Source organism: Rhinolophus hipposideros (genome assembly GCF_964194185.1).
Source record: "Rhinolophus hipposideros genome assembly, chromosome: 8".
NCBI classification, from domain to species: Eukaryota; Metazoa; Chordata; class Mammalia; order Chiroptera; family Rhinolophidae; genus Rhinolophus; species Rhinolophus hipposideros.
Genome location: NC_138054.1, coordinates 4,221,499 through 4,244,712, shown reverse-complemented (window position 1 = coordinate 4,244,712; position 23,214 = coordinate 4,221,499). Strand labels below are relative to the sequence as shown.

At 42.4% G+C, this 23,214-nt stretch overlaps 1 protein-coding gene across 3 annotated transcripts in view; it reads right to left on the bottom strand.

The window, feature by feature from the left end:
• BPHL (biphenyl hydrolase like) overlaps positions 1-22,039 on the bottom strand; it is a 36,923-nt gene extending 14,884 nt beyond the window's left edge. The window contains exons 1-5 of one of the 3 annotated variants that reach the window (XM_081056262.1): positions 21,682-21,760; positions 21,474-21,632; positions 13,850-13,953; positions 10,036-10,202; positions 8,617-8,770 (exon numbers count right to left, since the gene is read on the bottom strand). In XM_081056262.1, the coding sequence (XP_080912388.1) occupies positions 8,617-8,770; positions 10,036-10,202; positions 13,850-13,953; positions 21,474-21,577 (529 nt within the window). In that variant the 5' untranslated portion in view covers positions 21,578-21,632; positions 21,682-21,760. Of the gene's footprint in view, positions 1-8,616; positions 8,771-10,035; positions 10,203-13,849; positions 13,954-21,473; positions 21,770-21,850 lie in introns of those variants that run through there. The other 2 variants (XM_081056263.1, XM_081056264.1) reach the window with 2 other exon arrangements.
• Between the last annotated feature and the right edge of the window lie 1,175 nt (positions 22,040-23,214).

Genomic DNA, 23,214 nt, shown 5'->3' with positions numbered 1-23,214 from the left:
CCAGAGTAAAAGTAAGCAAATATTCCCTCCTAATCGAAGGCCACAAAACAATCAGAATCTTTACAAAGCTAATTGAAAACTAGGAAAGTTGAAAAGAAAGCTTAAGAAATTATGCAGAACACCTCATCAAGAGATAAGATGAACAAGAGATGGGGAAGGTGGAAAGACAAGGTCTCCAAAGTCCAATAAATCCCAGAAGCGGGAAAGAAGGAAAATGGAGGAGATTCAATATTTGAAAGAAACAAGTGAGACCGTTTTTCAGAAATTATAAAAGATAAGAATCCACAAAAATCAAATGTAATTCAAATAGGAGAAATAAAAAGAACCTACACTTAGACACAGCTTAGGAAAACAGCACTATATCGAAGAAAAAGAAAATCTGACAAACAAGCAGAGATAAGACATCACTCCAAAGGAAGGAAAATCAGACTAACAAAACTTCTCAACAGCAATTAAGGAAAGCAGAAGACAGTGAAATATGTGAGAAAATAATTTTCCATTTATATTTCTGGTCTTAGCCAAACAATCTTTCAAGAATAAGGGTGAAATAGTGACATTCTTAAGTAAAAATTGAGTTGATTATTAATAGACCTGCCCTTTAAAAACTTCTAAAGAATGATTTCAGGAAAGAGAGAAAAGATCTTAGAAGGAATGTCTGAGATGAAAGAAGGGGAGTAAATTGACAAACATGTTGATAACTGTAAAGACTCACCAAGCTAATGAGAAAATAAAACATTGTAACATTTCCTTACATTAAATAGTGCTGTCCGTAAAAAAAGCAAAAGACAAGCCACAAGCTGTGCAGCATAATTACTAATACAATTCCTAACCGGCAAGAGGTTAGTAGTTAGGTTAGCAAGGAACAAAAAATAACACCCCGCCCTCTCCCCGACCCCCCACAAACCAATAACATTGAAATACTATTGGAAGTGTTCTAGTCTTGAGTTGGGTAGAGAGTCCTTGGGGTTTTGTTCTGTTGTTACACCTACTGTATTACATGTATCAACTATTACATAATAAAAATTTAAAAATCAATGAAAAGACATGAATAGTACAGAAGAAACCCCAATGGTACATAAACACTTAAAAAATTCTCAACCTTGTTAGTAACAGAAAAATGCAAATTTAGACTCCCAATAAGATATTTTACACGCACTTCACTGGCTAGAATTAAGAAGTCTAATGCTTCCAAGCTTTTGTTGAGGATGTAAGTTAAGGAACCTCATATGTTGCTAGTCAAAGTGTAAATTTATTTAATTGCAAAACAATTTGTCACTTATAACAGAGTATATTTACATTCCACAATACTCAGCAATTTCATAGAACCTTGAGAGACACTGCCGCTCATATGCCCCACAGGACATGTACAAGCATGTCCATAAGGCCACTGGAAATAGATCAACTGTCCACTGACGAAAGAAAGGGAAAATAAAATGCAACGTTTGCCCAATGGAATAGGATACTGAAACATCCTGAATCTTACAAACATAATGTTTGTAAAAAGAGAGTCACAGAAGACGATCTATAGTATGAAATCACTTTGCATAGCTCAAAAACAAATTATATAATAAAATATGTAACAATATATAATAAAAATATAAATACATGTTGATTTGTAAGATTTATAGGTCTAATATATCATTATGTGTAACATTAATATATAATATAAATATATTTTATATATTTTAAATATATATATTTTATAAATTTATATGCATTTGTACAAAATAAAGAAAGTCCCCTGTGATGGGAAGGCCAAGACCTTTTAAGAGTCAAATTGGCTAATGGTCAATATGAAGATATTTTTCTTGCTAAAATGTAAATTCCTCCTATTGCAAGATAGCAAGAGATCCTTAAAATGAATTAACTTGGTCAAAGCAGGGATTTGGAACAAGAGATATCTATGCGAATGTAAAATTGGGGGCAAGACCTTAGACTTCCACAGCAAATATTATCTAAATCTCAAAAGGCAGGGAAATCCAGCTATAGCTGGGGCAAATCAGATGTTCACGTCAAACACTGTGGTTAAGAACACAGGCTTGGACGTCATACTATCTGCATTTGAATCCCAGCTCTTGCACTTACTAGCTTTGTGATCCCAAGCAAGTTCCTTAACCTCTCTGTGCTAGTTTCCCAATGTGAAAATTGAGAATTAAAATAACACTCTAGGATACAAAATAAATAAGTTAGAAATGAAATGTGCTAACAACAATGCCTAGCATATAGCAAGCACTCAAAAATATTCTGTGCATTTATATATTTACTTCTGTCATTTTTTCAAGAGTCAGTTTTACTCCAAAGCATAATTTCCACCAAAAAAATGAAAAATAATTATGATTCATAGTTAAGTTCCTAAAATAACCATTTCAATCAAAGTGTATGCTGATCCAAAACACCTCATTTCTATCTGAAAAGAAACTGAAATATATCTTTTGTTGAGCGCATAATTTGTGCTAAGCACTGGAATCATAATAAAGAAAACATTCACTCATCATTAATGAGTGAGTTAATCCAGTAAGCATTATTCGAAGCCTGCTATGTGTTAGTCACAGCAGATACAAACTGAAATGAGATATGGTTTTTGTCCTTAAGGGCCATATCGTCTAATCAAGAACTTGTAAACAAGCATGGCAGAATGTGCTAAGTGTGGGAGAGGCTGGGGAGGACAGAGGAGGGTCAGTGAGCTCAAATGGCAATGGGGGGAGTGGGAATGGTGGGGGCTTCCTAGAGGATACACAGCTGCTCTAAGTCTGTGAGAACAGAAGCCAGCAAGCAAATACAGGAGCAGGAACAGCATGGGCAGTGCCACAGAGGCAGAGCCATGCCACCAATGACAGAACTGCAGGGGTTTCCAGGTTGCTGAAGAAAAGGAGGGGAGTGTGGGGGTAGGGGAGACAAAAGTGCTAGAAAATGGACCTAGACAGAGTGTCCTGGGTCACTCAAACTCTGTGAGCAAAGCTGAGAAGTTTGAACTTTACTTATCCAGAAAGCCATGGGAGACCTTAAGGATTTTTAAGTAAGATATAATGAGACTTACATCTTACCAAACTCCTATCAGAGCAGTGTGGAAAGTAGATTGAAAGGAGGTGAAGATAGGGGACTGGTTAGAAAGGTGTTGAGTCAATCTAAGTGGAGACTGCTGAGTGTCTGGACTTGGAGCCCGGCAGGAGGAGTGGAAGGGGTAGGATGGTCCCAGACAGAGCAAAGGAAGAATGCAGAGGGCAGATGGCCACACTGTCGAAATTAAACGCTTGGCTTTTAGTGTCAGACATGAATCGCCCCACCCAGTGGTGCCATTATGGCTGGTTTCTTTACTCTTTTGTGCCCTGATTTCCTCATCTAAAGAACAGGCTGATTAATACATAATTTACAGGGACGTTGTGTGGGTTAAAATGTTAGCTCATAGCAGCCATTCAATAAATAGTAATTTAAAATATTATTTTGTGGGGGAAATAGCATATTACGTTAGGTATCATTTACCAAAATAAGAAATTTAGCAGGAAGAATAGGTCTGAGGGAAAGATTATGAGTTCAGTTTTAGAAAACCGAATGTAAGGCTCATGTGGGGCAATCAGTTAAGAAAACTGAATAAAAAGTTGACTACCGGAATTTGGGAGTTTGGTGAAGCCAAGGGATGAGTGAAGCTACTTGGGTATAAAAATGAGAAGAGGAGCAGAGTGCCAAAGATGGTGCTTGGGGACTCCAATGTTACAGGGCCAGCAGAAAAGAGTGGGCACTGTCAAAGCCAGAGAAAACCAGACATAGGAGGGGGAAGTTGAGAGAACACGGTGGCAGGAACTTCAGCACACACAGCTTCAAGAAGAGGGGTGTGATCAATATTATACACATCACATGTGCGTTCTCAAATGCTGCAGAATGACCAAGGAACCAGAGGGCAGGACGTGTCTGGTGGGCTAGGTAGCAGAGGCACTGTTTTCTCTGGACTGCAGTGGGCAGCCATCTTAGCACCAATTAAAAAGAGACAGGGGCTTGAGGAAGGTGGAATGAGGGCTGGGAAGGGAAACAGAGGTATATCAGACAGAAACTAAAGCAGGGTGTGAGGTTGAGAAAGAGTTTTTTGTTTGTTTGCATAAAGAAGGGAAATCAGGTCTGCACGTGGTACGTTCACAATTTAGTGTGAACTTTATTGAAGTGAAGGCATGAAAGGATGGCCTTGCCAGGGACGAAGGGCTGCAATGAAAGTGTGTGCAGAGAGCTACAAAGCCCCAGAGGGAGAAGGCCCTCCAGGTCTACGGGTTCAGGGACACCCCTACGAAGGTGGTGCTACAGGAGCTGGGAACGGGATGAAGGCGTGTTTGCTGATGAGAACGGGGCTGGAAGGGAAGACAAGGCAAGCAAGCACATCAGCAGATGCCAAGGCAAAGAGACATGGAAAAACAAAGCTTTTTTTCAGAAATGAGGGAGATGCACAGGAAGGCTGAGAGGAAAGGAGATGAGGCTACATGGGCTGGCGCGGGCCAGGGGCTTGAATGTTACTGAAGTTACTGAAGAACTGCCAATGGTAGAATTAAATGATCAGATTTTTGCCTCAGTGAGGAAAGTCTCCTATGGAAAACTAACTACCACAACAGGCCAAGGGACTGCATCAAAAAAATGGTGAGTAGGAAGCAAGGAGCGGGTCCCTTTGGAGGTCCTGTGACTGTGGTCTCATTAGAAGCTACTCGTAGCTAGATGAAGAGGACAGAGTCCCACAGGGATGAGCCAGGGCTTCTAGCTGAGATCCCAGGGAGACTGGGGGCCACTGACCAAGACAGAGATTATGGGCTGTGTGTGGAATGGGTCAGGAAGTAACGAGTTCAGTTTTAGACATGATCCATTTTCACAAACTTACAGACTATCCAGAGGAAGGTGCTCAGCAGGTCGATAGAAACATGGCTGTGGGGCTCAGGAGAGGGGTCTGACTGAACACAGTAGTTTGGAAATCATTCACTCCCATGTCATAGCACCAGGTGTGAGAATTAATGATTTCCTTCTGAGAACAGAGCATGAGAGATGGGCCAGCACCTCAAAAGAGGAAGAGAGAAGAACCAGAGAGCCAAGCTAGAGGCCCTAAAGGACAGAATTTAAAGAAGGGAGTGGTCAACAGAATAAAATCTATAAAAGATGTCTGCTCAAGTGAGCACTTAGTATCTCTTGGGTTTCTGGTGCTGGCTAAGGTAGAGTGAGCCCACTCCAGCCCGTCTCTCTCCGATTACAATAAAACTCCAGACAGGATACAAGAAGCAACTACCTGAAGACTCTGCAAAGTTATAAACGCAGGAGATGAAACAGAGTCAGAACTTGAATAATGACCCAGAATGGGGATGAGTTTCTTATTTTTCCTCAGAAAACTGAAACATTGGGAGAAGCCCCTACAGTGAATCAGAGAACCAGGACGAGGTGCCCCTGGGTAAGGGACCTTCTTTCATTTTTTTCCTCTCTCTCTTTCTGCTCCAACCCTGCCCAAGTTTTGAAACTGCACTGCAATGGGGCTACATAGCACAGAGGCAGGTCAGGCACCTAAAACCCAAGAGAAGACCAGCTCTCTGACCAAAAGGCACCAGGAAAAGGGGCCCCTGGTATCTGAAGATTGTAGGCAAAATCTCTGTTATCTTTTTTTCTCTCTTTTTTCCTGACACTTTGTTCTAGTTGCAAAAAACTGTACAACACCAAGGTGAGGGGGAGCACAGAGGATCCCCGAATTCTGTATATGAACTGATACAAGTCCTGGGATCACCCACTAGCTCTGCCTGCATGGGCAAGACACAAAGAGGCATACAGCATAGGCTTTAAGAACTAAACCACGATATAAACCATCATCCAAGTCCCAAAACAGCTCCTGAATAGGGCACGAGTAGGGCAGACACAAAGAAGCAGGCTTTGAGAACTGACCTGACACTGGAACTACTGCTCACAGAAGGCTAAACAAAATTTGCAATCTGAACCTAATCAGACTGACTGCATGCCAAGGGGGAAAAAAAATCAATATTCTTTACAGTACTTTAACAGGATACAGTCTCACATCATAATTAAAACAAAAACACTCTAAAATTAATCAATATACAAAACACACAAACAGATAAAGGAAAAAACCCAATAATCAAAATACAGGAATATCTGAGCAATTCTTAAGAGAAGAGACAATTAACAAGTCCCAGAAGAGAAAGATATTGACAAAGAAAAAACATCTGATGGAATAATAACTACAAATTCGCCAAATTTGGTGCTCCAAAATACACAAAGCAAAAGCTGAAAGGAGAGGGGCGGCTGGATGGTTCAGCTATTTAGAGCGCGAGCTCTTAACAACAAGGTTGCCCGTTCAATTTCCGCATGGGATGGTGGGCTGCGCCCCCTGTAACTAAAGATTGAAAACAGGGACTAGAGTTGGAGCTGAGCTGTGCTCTCCACAACTAGATTGAAGGACAACAACTTGACTTGGAGCTGATGGGTCCTGGAAAAACACACTGTTCCCCAATATTCCCCAATAAAAATTTAAAATAAATAAATAAATAAACTGAAAGGAGAAAGAGACAATAACAGAAAGGTACCTGAGAAACCCCTAATATTTGTAAATTAAATAATATTTCTAAATAATAATGGGTCAAAAAGGAAGTCTAAAGGGATATTAGAAAATATTTTAAACTGAATGAAAATACAACAGATCAAAATTTGTAGGATGCATCCAAAGCAATACTTAGAGGGATATTTATAGCATTAAATGTTTATGTTAAAAAGGAGCAAGTTCAACATCAATAATCTAAGCTTCTACTTTGAGATTAGGGGGAAAAAGCAAATTAAAATGAAAAGCAAGCAGAAGAAAATAAAAGCAAAAACAATGAAATTGAAAACAATAGAAATCAATAAAACCAAAAGCTAGTTCTTTGGGAAAAAATCAACGAAATTGATACTCCTCTAGTGAAGCTGGTCAGGATAAAAAGAGAGATGACACAAATGACCAGTTTCAGGGAAAAATGAGGGGATATCACTATAACTCTTACAAACTTTTAAAGAGTAATAAGGGGATACTGAAAACAACGCAAAAAGAATCCACTGGCTTTGACAACAAGATTATACTTACCTCAGTCAGAACAGTTTTAGTAGAGCAGACCAGAATGGGAGATGGGCCAGCATGAACTGAAGAAGGAATGAAAGGAGACTGTGTGGAAGCAGAGAGTGCAGACAACTTTTTCAGTAAGTTTGTGGGAAAGGACAAAAAATGGTAAGGTAGTAACTATAGGTAAGAAGGGCAACCTTTCAGAGAAGGAACAATGCTCACCTTTATAGGCTGAGAGGAAAGAGTCAAAGAGAGAAGTCAATGATACAGGAGAGGGAGAAAGGACCAAAGGCACGTCCTAGAGGCAACAAGAGGTAATGGACCAGCAACAAGGCGGAATGGCCTACATTGCACATGACAGGCAGTCTCCTCTGAACCAGGTGGGGATCCAATAAGGACAGGCAGGCATACTGACTAAAACTGGTAACTAAATCAGATTTATCATTTAAGACTTTCATAGTTCTTTACCAAACAGAAAGACTGTCAAGAACTAAGATTCTACAACAGAACACTGCCATTAAATAGATCACCTAAGTCATGTGAAATTTCAGAATAGCTGAAAAAGACTAGTCTTATGATATTCTAGTGCATGAGTCTGCAAACTTTCTGTAAAGGACTAGAGAGTAAATATTTTAGGCTCTGCAGGCCAAGAGGCAAAATCAAAGGTATTCTCTAGATAAAGGAGAGAAACTTCTGATCTGCCTGGCCCTAATTGTCTGGGGTGAGGCAGGCCAGCATGGGGTGATGGTGGGGTATCCCAGGGCAATTTTGCTTTTTGTTCCAGGGACCCCCCGACCCTAATGTGTCTTCCTCTTCTACCAAGGGTCCAGTGGTCTCAATTTGGACTGCTTGCTGGAGGTTAAGCAACTCCTGAATAGACAACTGAAATGCCATGACTGAGTGCCTGGTAATGGCCAACAGTCGCCAATGTGGAGGTGGCCACCAGAACAGGCCCTGGGCAGCAACACTGGGAGTGGAGGAGGAAACAGGAATGGGAAGGGACACCCCATCTTAGTCTCCAAGACTCAAGGGGCTAGCCTCCTTGATTGGTACCTTACAAAAACAGGTGGCAAGCTGGATTTGGCCCATAGGTTGCAGTTTGCTGGCCCCTGTTCTCCTGTCTCTAAAAACCTCAAAGATAAGCCTGAAAAGATAACCTCAAAAAATGTGAATAGCACAAAAATTCTTTATCAAAATATAAGGTTTCATATTTGAATACAATGTTCCCTTTTGCACTCACATTATTTTAAATACAAAGGTTATGAGTAACACTTCATACCAAGCCTCTCCTTCCTCGAAGTTCACTATCAGTAGAAAATGTAAATACCGACTTCGCCTTTTCCTGAGTCATTAAAGCATCACTTCTTGAAAGAGAAAGCTTTAAAACACAGACTGATTAAATTGCATTACTTTTCTGAGAACTCACTTTTCTTCCTACCTTAGAATTGAGAACTGGAAGCAGATGAGACATGACTTGTCAGCATATATCAACATAAGACATGACAGGGGAGAGGGAAGTGGAGGGTGCTATTGTCATGACATCTCCAGTTCATGGAACCCACCTTGATAAATCATTTCATCCTCCTCAGACACATATGCGTTGGCTCCCCAAATCACCATCCTGTGGATGTAAGATGGATACTTTGCAGCTGCAATGAGTGCTGTTATACCACCATCACTCCACCCCAGCAAAGAGACCTTTTTAAACTTCAGTGTCTGTGATAAATACAACAAAAAGCACAGCATGGCTTATTGCTCCTCTCTGCTAAAAGAACGTGATAATCAATAATTAACAGAATCAATACAACTGTGGGGGTTTGGAGTATCAATTGGTAATTAAAGAAAAATCCTGGAGTTCACCATTTAATGACATATTTTCTCTCAATTAGTTTGGTGTAAACATAATTGTCATAAAAACTTAAGTACGTAGTATTGTTTTGAATTATGAAGGAACCACATCTTCTGGTTGGGTAAAATCTCAAGAAACTGGAAACAATGGCAATCAACTGTACTTGGACAAGACAAGTAATGTGTGTGTATACACACACCTGAGTAAAGGCTTTGAGAACACTTAGAGAGGGAAATTGGATGAAATGAAGTCATTGCATCTGGTAAAGCCACAGACTGCAACCTTGTGAAGAACTGGCTAGAGGAAGATTGGGAGAGAATGGTGACATGGGGAGGTTATGTTAATTCTGGGGTTGAATCAATCAGGCACTGAAAATGTGTTTCACAGGTTCACAAAGATTAAGCTTGAGAGATGCTATCTAGAAGTAAAAATTGAAAAACTGGAAAAATTAAGTTAAAGAATTAACAAATATCACTCCAAGATATTTTCTAATAAACTGGGAGAACTACTATGGGTAACAATTTGGCACCTTCTTATAAAAACTCTTGCACATGGGCACAAGGAGGTAGGTCCAGGGTGTACACACCCGTGTTGTTTATAATAGCAAAAAAAAAAAAAAGAGAACTAAAATGTCCATGGACAACAGAATGTTCACTGCATTTCTGTTTTTAATCACAAAAAAGGCAACTTAAAAATTAAGTTATTTATCCACCATTAGAAGAGAGGTGAAATAAGACATCCCTACAATGGAATACTATGTGTCTATTATAATACTGATGGAAACTTTTATTTATTGACATGGAAGTATCTCCTTGACAAATTGTTCAATGAAATAGTAAGTTGGAGACACATTAGGAACAGTATGATGACATCAATATAAAACTGTGTATTTATATATGTAATAAGATTGGCCAGAAAGGCAGAGCCTCAGTCTTGGTAGCGGTATGTCTAAATATTAACAGTTGGATTATGGGATATTTCTACTTTCTTCTTTATGCCTATTTGAACTCTTTAAGTTTTCTATAGAAATCACATGGTATTACACTTGTAAAAATAAAAAACAAAAACAAAATAAATGAAGTCAGGCCCAGCAAGACCCTAGTGTGGGCTCTTTTTTTCCTAAGAGACCCACCTTCATCAAATCAACAGCATCTTTTGCATCCCTTTCAAAAAAATCCACGGGGTAATCTCGATCTGGGGGTCTGGAATGTCCATATCCTCGAGGATCCCAGGCAACCACTGTGAAGAGCTTCTTATTCAGGCTCTTAATCTGAGGTCCAAAATCAGTCTCTCCACATCCTAAAAATAGCCACCTGGTTAATTCTGGTGAATGCGTTCATTATTTCAAACACATTACTGTAAAAGCAGAAATAATTACAAAATTAAAACAAAGTAACTAGTTTACTCAAAGTTAGACATCAGAATGTAATCAGCAAAGGGGCCTTGCAAAGATGGAATCCATTTACTGGAAGGCAGACTTCCTTTCCTGGTGGAGTTCAGAGCTGCCTCTTATCTCCCCCCTGGTGGCTACTTTGAAAAGACGGACGCCCTCATTCTTCATTTGGTCCTTTATTATTATTAGAGCCCTGAACTTCTGGTACCTTTTCAACTTAATCTTCCTTAAAAAAAATTAAAAAGAATTCATTATACTTCACAGAAATAGATATGCTTCTGGTTCGTTTTTTCTTTCTTTTTTTAAAAAATGACTGTTACAAGCGACAGATCCCAATATCTGAAGACAAATTTATGATACTTGGTCCAAGTTATTCAAAGTAGGATTCTAAAATCCCAGATTTTTTTTTTTACTAAGTTAATGTGAATAGTCCTTTAGATTTTGTGTGTGTGGGGGGGGAGGGGTTATAACTAGAAACCATAAAACTAAACACAGAAATGAGGGGGGAGGGCAGGGTGTGGAAAAAAGAAATCCAATTAGTTTATTTCAGTAAAACCTTACAAAACAGCGTAAGTTAACAAGCTGGGAGTGGACTCGACTGGCAGTCCCCAGCCTGCCCACGTGCTCACATCTACTGCACGCAGTGTGCAAGGCCAGACTCTCAAGGAATCTAGTCCAGGGGGAAGTCAGCACTTTATTTTTAAGGTCTCCTTGGTTTCTGAATACTCCTAGCTCAGGCCACAAATGGATACTAAACATCTTGCTTGATAAACTAGCTATTATTAGAAAATGTCTTTCAATATGGTGTATGATCTTTTATCATTATCAAGGACCATCACTGTTCCTGACAAGACATACCTATCTCAACATCAGGTAAATAATTCAGAAAACCCAAGCCAAAAACATAAATGGATTTCAAACTCATGTCTACTGCTCTGACATTTGAAGGTTCTCTTATGGTCCCTGACTGGAGGGGCAGGTGAGAAGGCAGGAAAAGGGAACAGTCTAACTTAAGACCAACTTCAGAAATAATAACACTTGCTTTCTGGTACACACATATACATTTGAAGACCAGTGCAAAGAATCCTGGAACCTTAAAAAATTATTTTCACTAATCATCAGAGAAATGCAAATAAAAACCACAATGAGATATCACCTCACCCCAGTCAGAATGGCTATCATCAACAAGACAAATAGTAACAAGTGTTGGAGAGGCTGTGGAGAAAAAGGAACCCTCATACACTGTTGGTGGGAATGCAGACTGGTGCAGCCGCTATGGAAGGCAGTGTAGAGGTTCCTCAAAAAATTAAGAATAGAATTACCATATGACTCAGCAATCCCTCTCCTGGGTATCTACCCAAAAAATCTGAAAACATTTATACATAAAGACATGTGTGCTCCAATGTTCATTGCAGCTTTGTTTACGGTGGCCAAGACATGGAAACAACCAAAATGTCCTTCGATAGATGAATGGATAAAGAAGTTGTGGTATATATACACAATGGAATACTATTCAGTGGTAAAAGATGATATAGGAACATTTGTGAGAGTCTGATGCTAAGCGAAATAAGTCAGACAGAAAAAGCAGAGAACCATATGATTTCACTGATACGTGGTATATAAAACAAAATAAAAGAACAAGAGAAACAAATGACAATAGTTTAGGGGTTACCAGAGGGTAAGGGGGGACGGGGGCTCTAGAAGAGGGTAAACAGGGTCTAATATATGGTGATGGAAAGAGAACTGACTCTGGGTGGTGAACACACAATGGGATTTACAGATGATGTAATACAGAATTGTACACCTGAAATCTATGTAACTTTACTAACAAGTGTCACCCTAATAAACTTTAATTAAAAAAAAAGAAAATCAAAATCAGATTGGTATGAGTGGAGCATCATAAAGCTAGCTGGATCTCAATCTCAGTTTACAGATAAGTAGTTATGTAGAAAGCCCAGGGGAAATTTTTCCAGTGATCCCAGGACTTCTCAAATTCAGTGTTAAGGGTTTTAGTGTTGTTTTGTTTAAATAACCCCAATATGTACTTATTTCCTTATGATTTGCTTCTTTCTCCTGAAATTTTTCAATTACTTGATGTTCCACTCATAGCTACTGAGGCACCCTTGTGAAGATAATTAGTACCTTTTTACCTTTAAGCTATTGTGATGGGGGACATTTACCCCAATGGCTAATGTACAGCCAGTTATCTATAAAAGCAATGAACAGTTTACCAGCTTGGATTTCCATTATTTCAGCATTGCAATCATTATCCAGGTATAAAAAATTTTTTTGACACTTTTTTTGTTTACATAAAACCTTTTTCAAAAATCAAGAAGTCAAACAGTGAAATTCTCTCTCCCAAACCCTTGTCCCCAGCACCCAGTGCCCCTCTCCACAGGCAACCAGTGTTGATGTGTTTCTGTCTCAAGTATCATATACTCATAACTGTTCCTTAATTTTTTTAAATTAAAGTTTATTGGGGTGACAACTGTTAGTAAAGTTACATGGCTTTCTGGTGTACAATTCTGTAATACATTATCTCACATTGTGTGTTCACCACCCAGAGTCAGTTCTCTTTCCATCACCATATATTAGACCCATTTTATCCTCTTCTAGAGCCCCCCTGCCCCCTCTGGTAACTCCTAAACTATTGTCTGTGTCTGTGAGCTTTTGTTCCTTCATTTGTATGTCTTGTTCTTTTGTTTTCAGTTTTATACACCACATATCAGTGAAATCATATGGTTCTCTACTTTTTCCGATTTATTTCGCTTAGCATTATAGTCTCAAGATCCATCCATGTTGTCACAAATGGTCCTATTTCATCTTTTCTTACAGCTGAATAGTATTCCATTGTGTATATATACCACAACTTCTTTATCCATTCATCTATCGAAGGACATTTTGGTTGTTTCCATGTCTTGGCCACCGTAAATAAAGCTGCAATGAACATTGGCGCACACGTCTTTATGGATAAATGTTTTCAGATTTTTTGGGTAGATACCCAGGAGAGGGATTGCTGGGTCATATGGTAATTCTATTCGTAATTTTTTGAGGACCCTCCACACTGCCTTCCATAGCGGCTATACCAGTCTGCATTCCCACTTCAAAAAGCCTTTAAATTCATCAGTTTTGTTCTTAGCTCTTGTTTTAATCAGACACACAGTCAACCACAACAGTGCGATCAATCCATCTTTCAGCACTGAGTCTCCCATCCTGGTACCCCTCGATTCCAGGCAAACTGGAATTTTCTCATCTTCTTTCTTCACCCATCCCTTCTACCCACACTGCTTTCCTTGACCCCTGTCATCTTCCCAAAGTGTAGACTAGTAACTACCCAGTGTACTTGCATGAGAAAATCAAGGTATTTAAAGGAATACAAAAATACATATAGCAGAAAGTTATCTATCTATATCACCTAAAGTGGACTGTAGTAAATATTACTTAAAGCATTTCAGCAAAGCACTAAAATTAACAATCGGTATTTGGCAAGTACTATGTGAAAGCATCGTGGGCTACAGAGCAGGCAAGAGCATTCCATTAAAACTTTCCAGACCCAACATTCCAGGAAGCAGCAGGACTGCGTGGTCGCCCTCTCCCGTCTGCTGATAATGCAAGTGGATGCCATTCACGGCCACTTTGGCAGAGGTTACTGAGGTGCTAGAAGAGAAAAACCAAAGGAAAATTATTATTTAGTGCTGCCAATGTAATACGACCAAACTGCCCTTTTATACACGAGTCAGCTCCAGTACCCTTCTCAGGCTTCTTGGGTTATTTTGATTTATGCATCAGTTTCCCAAACCTAAAAAGGACATGGGTTTGTATGTTTCTGACTAGCCTGCAGATCTGGATTGCCTTCATGCATGAATATCCTACAGCACCAGCTCAGGGCTTACCCTGCACAAGTACTGAGAGGCTTGCTCAAATCATGGCCATTCAGGCCCCTGAGCACATGGCTGGGGAGCGGGAAGCCACTGGTGCCAGAGTGCAGGCCGACACAGGCGCTCCATGCAATGGAATGTGAGGGTGAGCATCACCATCACAGACCCTGGCACGTCACCTGGACCGTAGCAGGTCTAGAGGAGCCATCTGGACCTGCAGCTGCCTTAGCAGCATTCCCAAGGATGAGCCTGGTCTCAGGGGTCCACAGGGAAGGCCCTGATCTCCAGGCCGGCTAGGCATATGGCTTCTCACGTTCTCTAGCCACCTACAGAGGGCTCTACTTAGGAATGCCTGTCCACACAGATATGGTCAGACTGGTTTTTAGGATGTTGAAATATTCGTGTTGATTGCTAAACACTGTGTTTCCCTGAAATTAAGACTTAGCCAGACCATCAGCTCTAATGCATGTTTTGGAGCAAAAATTAATATAAGACCCAGTCTTCTATTATATTATATAAGATCTGGTACTATATATTATAATCTAAGACCTGGTCTTATATTAAAATAAGACTGAGTCTTCTATTATATCATCTAAGACCCAGTCTTATATTATATTAAAACCAGGTCTCATATTAATTTTTGTTCCAAAAGATGCATTACAGCTAGCTGATTGTCTGGCTAGGTCTTATTTTTTGGGAAACACGGTATAGCCAGGTCAATAAGCTCTCTCATCTCAAGAGCCTTCTCCCTGCCACCCAAGACCTCGCATGATGCAGCATCTAACTGCACGTTTGGCACAAAGAGGGACTTAGGCCAACGCTACTGTGAGGGTCTGTTCTGACTGAATGATGCGTGTACTATTCCAGGTGTTCTGTTCTGATGAACCTACTCAGCTGCTGTTCCAGAAGCTCTGGGATGACTGTGCCAGGATATACAGCAAAAGAGCACACACAAGGCCCCGCATCAGGCTCTAACAGCATCCCCACCAATTTCCCAGATGGCTGGGTGACAGGAGGGCGACATTATGGCATGCCAGGACAGATGCTGGAACAAATGTGTTGAACACAGGTACATCAAGTCTTAAACAACACACAATTTCTGGGAAAATATGACAGAATTGGGCGGTAATAAGGCTTGACATAACTATAAGCTCATTATCTGCAGAACTATTATGGGAGGAGCAATAATTAAGCCACTAAGCAATGCTAATGTCATAACGACACTGCCACGTTACTTATTGCTGCTCTATTCCTCTGAGTACTTCATTTTTATTGTTAAGATGGCTCTAGGAGCAAGATAACCGCAAATACTACTCTAATAACAACAGTTCATTTCAGTAAACCTTTGTTTACTGACATGTTTGCTTTGCTCAAAGTAAAAGACAAGATGAAGACAGAGATTCACCTGCAAAGCCTCAGGGAGGGGTGGGTTGACTGAGGAAGGAAGAGCTTGAGGCACAGGGTTGGAGCATGTCCTGTGTTCACCAGGAAGGACGCAGCTCCCCCATAGACCAGTGTTTGCACAGCTCATGTCAGAGATGATGCGTACCCTTAGTACTCCTCCTGCCCTAAAGGTTTCTGAGGGGCTCCCCTCCTGGTAGCATCAAGGGCATGTTCAGAGAGATCATTTTGTACAGTGAGAATATTATGTACAATAAGAGGAACCTCACCCCCACCCCACCCACTTTCTCAAGGTCCAAGCCCGTGGGTTTTCATGACTGACTGGGTATTGCTGTCCACATCTCTCCAGGGGCCCAGGAGCCAGCCTAGGGCACTGGTTTACACAGGCTTCCTTTCCTTCAGCTTTCATGATCATTCTGCAGTCTCTTCCACAAAAAAACTTAATTTCCCTCTGCACTTTGCTGTATCTGTGTTTTGATTCCCCATTTCAAATTTATTATCCCCAACTCATATTCTTTTGATTGCCTGATAAGAACGTAGAAATAAAACCAGATAGTCTAGAAGTGGGCATAATGGCAACCTTCTAAGGCAGAAGGTTCTGAAGGTGGCTTTAGAGAGACAGAGAGATCACATCAGGGTTGGAGAAGAGTGAGAAAGTAACATTTGAGGTGAACTCCCAAGATTGTAGGAAGGGTGCTTCTAGAAGAAATAGTGTGATCAAAGGGCCAGGAGCAAGGGACAAGGCCTGGAAGGAGTGTGGAGGCAAAGAGGGAGCATGTTTTTTGAGCCTAGTGAAAGGGTTTGCAGGTAGGCTAAAGGGAGTGAAAATGTCCCTCGTGCTTTGTCAACATCCTGCGTGTCATCACAGCAGAAGCACCTGCCATTGTCACAGCAGCCAATCCCTTAGGGTTTCTGGAGGCTGCCCAAACCTTTCATCAGTCTCCAGTTTGGGGAAACAGAAAAGAAGACTGTGTATGAACAAAAGTAAATCAAGTGTGGTTTGGGCAGCCGGATGGTTAAAGCGTGAGCTCCGAACAACAGTGTTGTCGGTTAGGTTTCTACATGGGCCAGTGAGCTGTGCCCTCCACAACTAGACTGAAGACAACGAGCTGCTGCTGAGCTTCCAGACAGGCAGCCGGACGGCTCAGCTGGTTAGAGTCTGAGGTCTCAACAACAAGGTTGCCGGGATGGTGGGCTGCACCCTCTGCAATCAGATTGAAAATGGCGACTGGACTTGGAGCTGATGGGCCCGGAAGAAGCACACTGTTCCCCAAGATTCCCCAATAAAAAATTAAAAAATAAAAAATAAAAAAGCAAACTAAGTGCAAATCAATTTCAAACATAAGAAAAAAGTTTCATTTTAAAAAGTTACTAAATGATTTATTTTCACATAAATATAATGGAAATGGGTATAGCATTTTTTTCTCCAGGTAATCAAGGGGACCCTCAGACAGCAGGCAGGCCTCAGATAAACTGTCATGTGTACGGGGAAAGAAAATCAGCTGCAGAGATCATGACCCGAATGACCCTGACGTACTTAGTACCTGGACTACGTTCAAGACACCAACATTTCCAAACTCTCAGGTAGGAAGATAGAAAACTTCAGAACATTTGAAGAAAAAAATGAATCCCTTTCCCTTGCGCTGTCAATTTGTCTTTTCCACCTTCTCCCTCCTAATAACGCCTTCTCTAACCCAGGTGTTCTTAAGCAGGTGTGTTCGTTAGAATTACCCTTCCAGAGTTAAAAATGTACCTGCCTAGGACAATCCTGGGAGGCCATCATTCAGTAACGGGTGGCATGTACTTTCCAAAATGCCAAGACCCTACTGATTGTGTGGGTGTTCCATGTTGCTTGGAGGCTGGCAGGGAAGACAGATAATTAAACCTGCAACCAGCAGGTACTATGCAGTTTGTCAAGTACTGTGACAGAGAAGTAGGGGGTAAGGAGACCTTGGGGGTGTAGGCAGCAGACCCCAAGTTCACCATGTGTCATGCAGGGAGTCATGCGGGGTCTCTGGTCCCGCTCCCCACATAAGAACGCAGGACATGGTGAGGCCAAAAAGGAACACCCACGGAGCCATAGGTGGGGGAGTCACACCACTATAGTCTGGCTGGCGGCTGGGTTGGAGACACAGGAAGCAGGAGCCACAGGATCTGCAAATTGCTCTCCGCTTCTCTGCCAACCAACCAATCCCGAGCAGCCACGGCAGTTATATCAAGGGCTAATGGCTAACTGGTTACAGCTAATGGCCAGCTAATCACAGCTGATGGCCATCTACTACCCGAGCCAGCACCTTTGCACATGAGACCGAGAGCCTGGAAACTGCTCTCTGGGACTCTGTCCCCACAGCTGCCCACTCACCTCCTTTTCACGAGAGCATTTCCTGCCCCTCACTGTATCAGTGGGGCTCAAACTTAGATTTGAATCATCTGGCAAACTTTTTATTTAAGTGCCTAATAAATTTTAATTATTATTATAATTAATTTGTTTCTTCTTTTCTGGCAAATTTAAACCTCTGGATACCCAGGATATACTAAATCAACATTTCTGGGATGGGATCCAGGTATCTGTATTTTTTTAAATCCTCGAGATTCCAATAGGTAACCCAGGTTAAGAACGACTGTACTGAGTTAATTTCTTAAAGGAAAAAATTCCGTATCCCTTTGGAAAACAGCCTATAGGAAGGCATGCTCAGTAGAAGAGCCTATGTCTCACCTCATATTTTTCCTTGACTCCATTTTTTTCTGGGAGACTAGACAGGCAATTTTGAGAAAGGGAAGGCATTCAGGAGTAATAACAGCAGCAATCATTTCCCGATTGAGAGGGATAAACTGCTCCCCTCAAAGAAGGAGAAGGGGAAGGCAAGACTGTAACAGTTTGGGGCAAATAGTTAAACTAAAACTAACATTTAGTTTAATTATCAAACTAAATAATGCACTCTGCTAAGAGTTTACCTCATCTCACTCAGTTAGCTATGTGATGCACATTATACTTAATCTCATTTTACCACTGAGGAACCGGAGAATTGGAGATTTTAGGTAATCTGCCCTGTCACACTACTACCATGTTTCCCCGAAAATAAGACCTAACCGGATAATCAGCTCTAATGTGTCTTTTGGAGCAAAAATTAATATAAGACCTGGTCTTACTTTATTATCATATAAGACCGGGTCTTACATAAGACCGGGTCTTTGTCATGCAGGGTGTCATGTGGGGTCTCAGCTCCCGCTCCCCACATAAGAACGCAGGACATGGTGAGGCCAAGAAGGAACACCCACGGAGCCATGGATAGGGGGTTCATACCACTATATTCTCACTGGAGGCTGGGTGAGACACATGAAGCAGGATCCACACGATCCACAATCTGCCATCCACTTCTCTGCCTGCCAACCAGCCAACCAACCAACCAACACACCAACACAGTCACGGCAGTTACATCAGCAGCTAATTGGCCACCCGGCTACAGCCAATGGCCAACCACCACCAGAGTCAGCACCCCACCACGCGAGGCCGAGAGCCTGGAAACTGCTCTCTGGGACTCTGTCCCCACAGTCTTATATATATTAATTTTTGCTCCAAAAGACGCATTAGAGCTGACTGTCCGGCTAGGTCTTATTTTGGGGCAAACACAGTAGGAAGTGCAAAATCAAGACGAGCATCTGATTAACAACAGAACCTTTCGCACTTTCACACACTACTTGGAAAGAAAAATGGGGGCTATTAATAAGATACATCTTCACTTTGAAAGTCCTACACAGTTGCTTTACCTTGTATTTAACTATTTCTTTTGTATATGTTTTCCAAAGTAACCACTAGCTACAATAAATCTATCCCCAATTTACATGAATTTTGATGACGTTTTTACAACTTTTCTACATTGTATTATTATTTATTCATATTTGTGTCACTACTAATTTTACCTACTAATTACTTAATTCTTATTATGTCCCAGGCCTATTACATTCATTGTCTCAAATTCTCAGAACAATTCTGCAAGGCATGCAGCTTAGAGAACAATTCTGCAAGGCACGTTCATACTCATGCAGCTAGGAAGTAGCAATGTGGTCATCTGAATGCTAGAGGCCATGTTTTGTCTGTAACCTTATAACTGAAGAGAGTCCCCAACGGGGCTCCTGCACTGGGGCCACACTCAGCCTGACTGCCAGACAGAAGTGGAGACGAGCGCCAGGGGGAGGGCAGTCTGGATTCACTGGCAGAGCATCCCAAGATTGAACTTGGAAAATATTTTTCTTTTAGGCAGGTTGTTAGGCTCTGTAAATTATTAATATAGCAACTGTACGTAACATACAATTCCAGGTAGAAAAGGCTTTTTTGACCTGGCCCTGGAACAAACCATTTTACAGACAATGAAATAAGAAGAGTCAGTGTTCCAAACCAGACCCACAAACAAATTTTTGGAATACAACTTCAGGGTAGGTTGGGCACTGGCTGTTCTGAAGCAAAGGTTTTACAGGAGTGCCTTTACCTACTTCATTGGACTGCAGCCTTCTTTAAGGATTAAGCAATACTACTGTTTGTTTTCCATCTTTAAGGATTAAGCAATACTACTGTTTGTTTTCCGAGTACATGTCCTACCTATTTGCAACTGCATTTATAAAATGGCAGTTCAAAATCCAGACAAACCTGTTTTCCAAAGATATTTTAGGAAGAAGGATTTGCAGTGCTAATGACGGGGACTTCCTGCAATCATTAAATAATCTATTGTAATTTTGATATTGCTACAATCACAGTAACTATTTCAAACCCTTTGTACGAATAGGAAACTGGAAAAATTGCAATTTTTCCGTGTTGATCTCCATTGCTACAGACATTGACATATTTTTCCATCTGTATCAAAATAGTCCTGAAAATCTGAAAAGATCTAATAAGAAAAGAACCTAAATGAAATATAAAACTTAAGAACTAGCCAATCACAATATAAAAATGTCCGAGTTTTCCTTCTTTCTCCTTCTAAATTAAGTTTTCAAATGAGGTTTCCACATTAGACAAAGTGAAGTTATAAATGCCAGGTGCCAATCTAGCATTTGACTTCTTCCCAGTCAGGAATGGAAGTTACCAATCAACGGTTAATTGCACACGTGCGTTGAGTGTGTCTGTGTGTATGTAGGTGTGCAGGGAATAAAGCGGAACAAGCTCCGTGACGCTCTATCCACATTTTCTGCCTACTATGTCTTGGAACCGAGGGCCCCGTTTCTAAGACAGTGGGTCTGAGATTAGTGTTTGTTGGTGTTGGTTTATCTCAAAGTGTGTGTGTGTGCCAGGGGATGTCGGAAGAGGAAGAGGCAGATGTGGGGGCATCTGCACAGACCCACGACATCAGCACCCTTGGAGTCAGGCCCAGGAACTCGAATTTCCCCAGTTCCTAAGATGATCTTCTACACGTTAAGGTTCGAGATCAGCAAGGAGAAGACTCCGGGGTTTGGGAGGCGTGACTATGAGAGCTAATGCGTGACGGACGTTCCCAGGCTGGTGTTTTACAGCACACACGAGAGACCATTGCCCTGCAGGACTGAGGAGACTGGGCAGGGCAGCGGACTGACAGTGAGGGGTTTGAGGTCTCAATCTGTCGTGAGTGTGTCTGTGACACAGCAGATCGCCTTCCCTCCCCGGGGGTCTTTGGTCTGCGCGATGAGGGGGCTGCACGCCCCGGCCCACTCCTCGTCGGTCCAGCGTCACAGAGCCGCGGCCCACGACGGCTGAACGCCGCGCAGCAGAGCGGCAGGGGCGGAGGTCGGCCCCACGGCCGCCCGCGCAGCCACCGCGGCTCCTCCCCAGGCCGCCGCCAGCACGCGCTCTCCCGGGGCTGCCCCCCCGCCCTCCCAAGGGAGCGCGCCGCCGTGGACGCGGGGGCTCCCGGGGGAGCGGGAAGCCATTACCCGAAGGTGGCCGCGGGGCGGGCGGAGGAGCCGTAGATCTCCGACTTCCGCGCGGAAAGCAGACCCCGAAGCCGCAGCGCGCCGCGGCTGCCCAGCGCCACCATCACAGCCCGGGGCGGCGCGCGCACTGCAGCGCAGCGCAGCTCGGAGCCCCCGCAGCTCGGAGCCCCCGCAGCTCGGAGCCCCCGCAGCTCGGAGCCCCCGCAGCTCGCAGGCCAGGAGCCCCGCAGCTCGCAGGTGGGCCGGGCCTCGCCGCCCGCGCCGCCCTCGCCGCCCTCGCCGCCCGCGGGGACGCGCGTGCGCCGTCCGCCCGGCGGAAGCTCGTGGGCCGCGCGGCCCTTCGCTCGCCTCCCCCGCCGGGATGCTTGGCCGCGTACCCCGCCGGGTAGTGCTGATCCCTGACAGACTCGACTCGTGATCCCACGGACACCTGGGCACCGCTCATCTCCTCCTGGGGTCCCAGGTCTAGCTCCGGAGGAGCACCTCCCCGCTGGCTCTGCCTCGCCTCCACCCATGCGGGGTAGCCTGCTGGTTCCGGGAGGCGCGGACACCTCCCCGCCCCCAACACACACCCCCATCCTGCCCCCCTGGGGTGGTGGGCCCGGCGGGGTCAGGTGGGGTAGGCGGAAAAGGGGCTTTCATGTCTGGCTCTGAGGTGGGCCGTGCATTTGCTTCAACAGATGGGATTTAATTTTTTTTTCTTCCCACCACCTCACACCCATTGGAATGGCTATTATAAAAAAATTAAAAAGTGTTGGTGAGGATTGCAGTTGGTGTTGGTGGAGAAACTGCAGTTAAGAGGAATATAAAGGGGTGCAGTGGCTGTGCAAGATAGTACAGCAGTTACTCAAAGAATTAAACAATTACCTTATGATCCAGCAATTCCACTTCTGGGTATATACCCCAAAGAATTGAAAACAGGGTCTCAAACTAATATTTATGCACACTCATGTTCATAGCAGCATAATTCCTAATAGCCAAAATGAGGAAGCAACCCAATAGTCTACCAATGGACGAAAGTATAAATAAAATGTCTCTACATGTAATGGAATATCATTTTGTGTTAAAAAAGGAAACTGACATGCTACAATATGGGTGAACCTTGAGGATATTATGCTCAGTGGAATAAGCCAGTCACAAAAGGACAAATACTCAATGATGCCGCTTATACGAGTATGAGGTACCTAGAGTAGTCAAATTCATAGAGATAGAAAGTAGAATGGTGGTTATCAGGGGCTGGGATTAGTGTTTAATAGGTACAGTTTCAGCTTTGCAAGATTAGAAAGCCTGGAGAAGGATGATGTGATGGCAGCACAGCACTGGGGATGTCCTTAAGGCCACGGACCTGTACACTTAAAACTGAGTATAATGACAAATTGTTGTTTTACAATTAAAGTTTTTCTTCTTCAACCATATAATTCAAGCTTTAAAAAGGTAAACATCTGCAATTGATTCAGTGCACACAAAAAACTACCCCTTTAATTCTCACTACCATTATGCTTTACCTTAACTGGAAATAACGAGCAGATTCATGGCTACTGTTTAGCCTTGACTTGAATTATTTGAGATGATAAGTTTCCTTGCATATTTCATCATTTCTCCTTCAAGAAACTCCTCCGTTGTAATAGTTCTATATGCACAGTGCTTTTAAGTGTTACAGCCATAGGAAGTTCTGTTAACCTGCAGTGTCCTCAATGGCCCATTGGAGTTTCTTTAGTAAAGGCAGGTTTGACTTAAATAT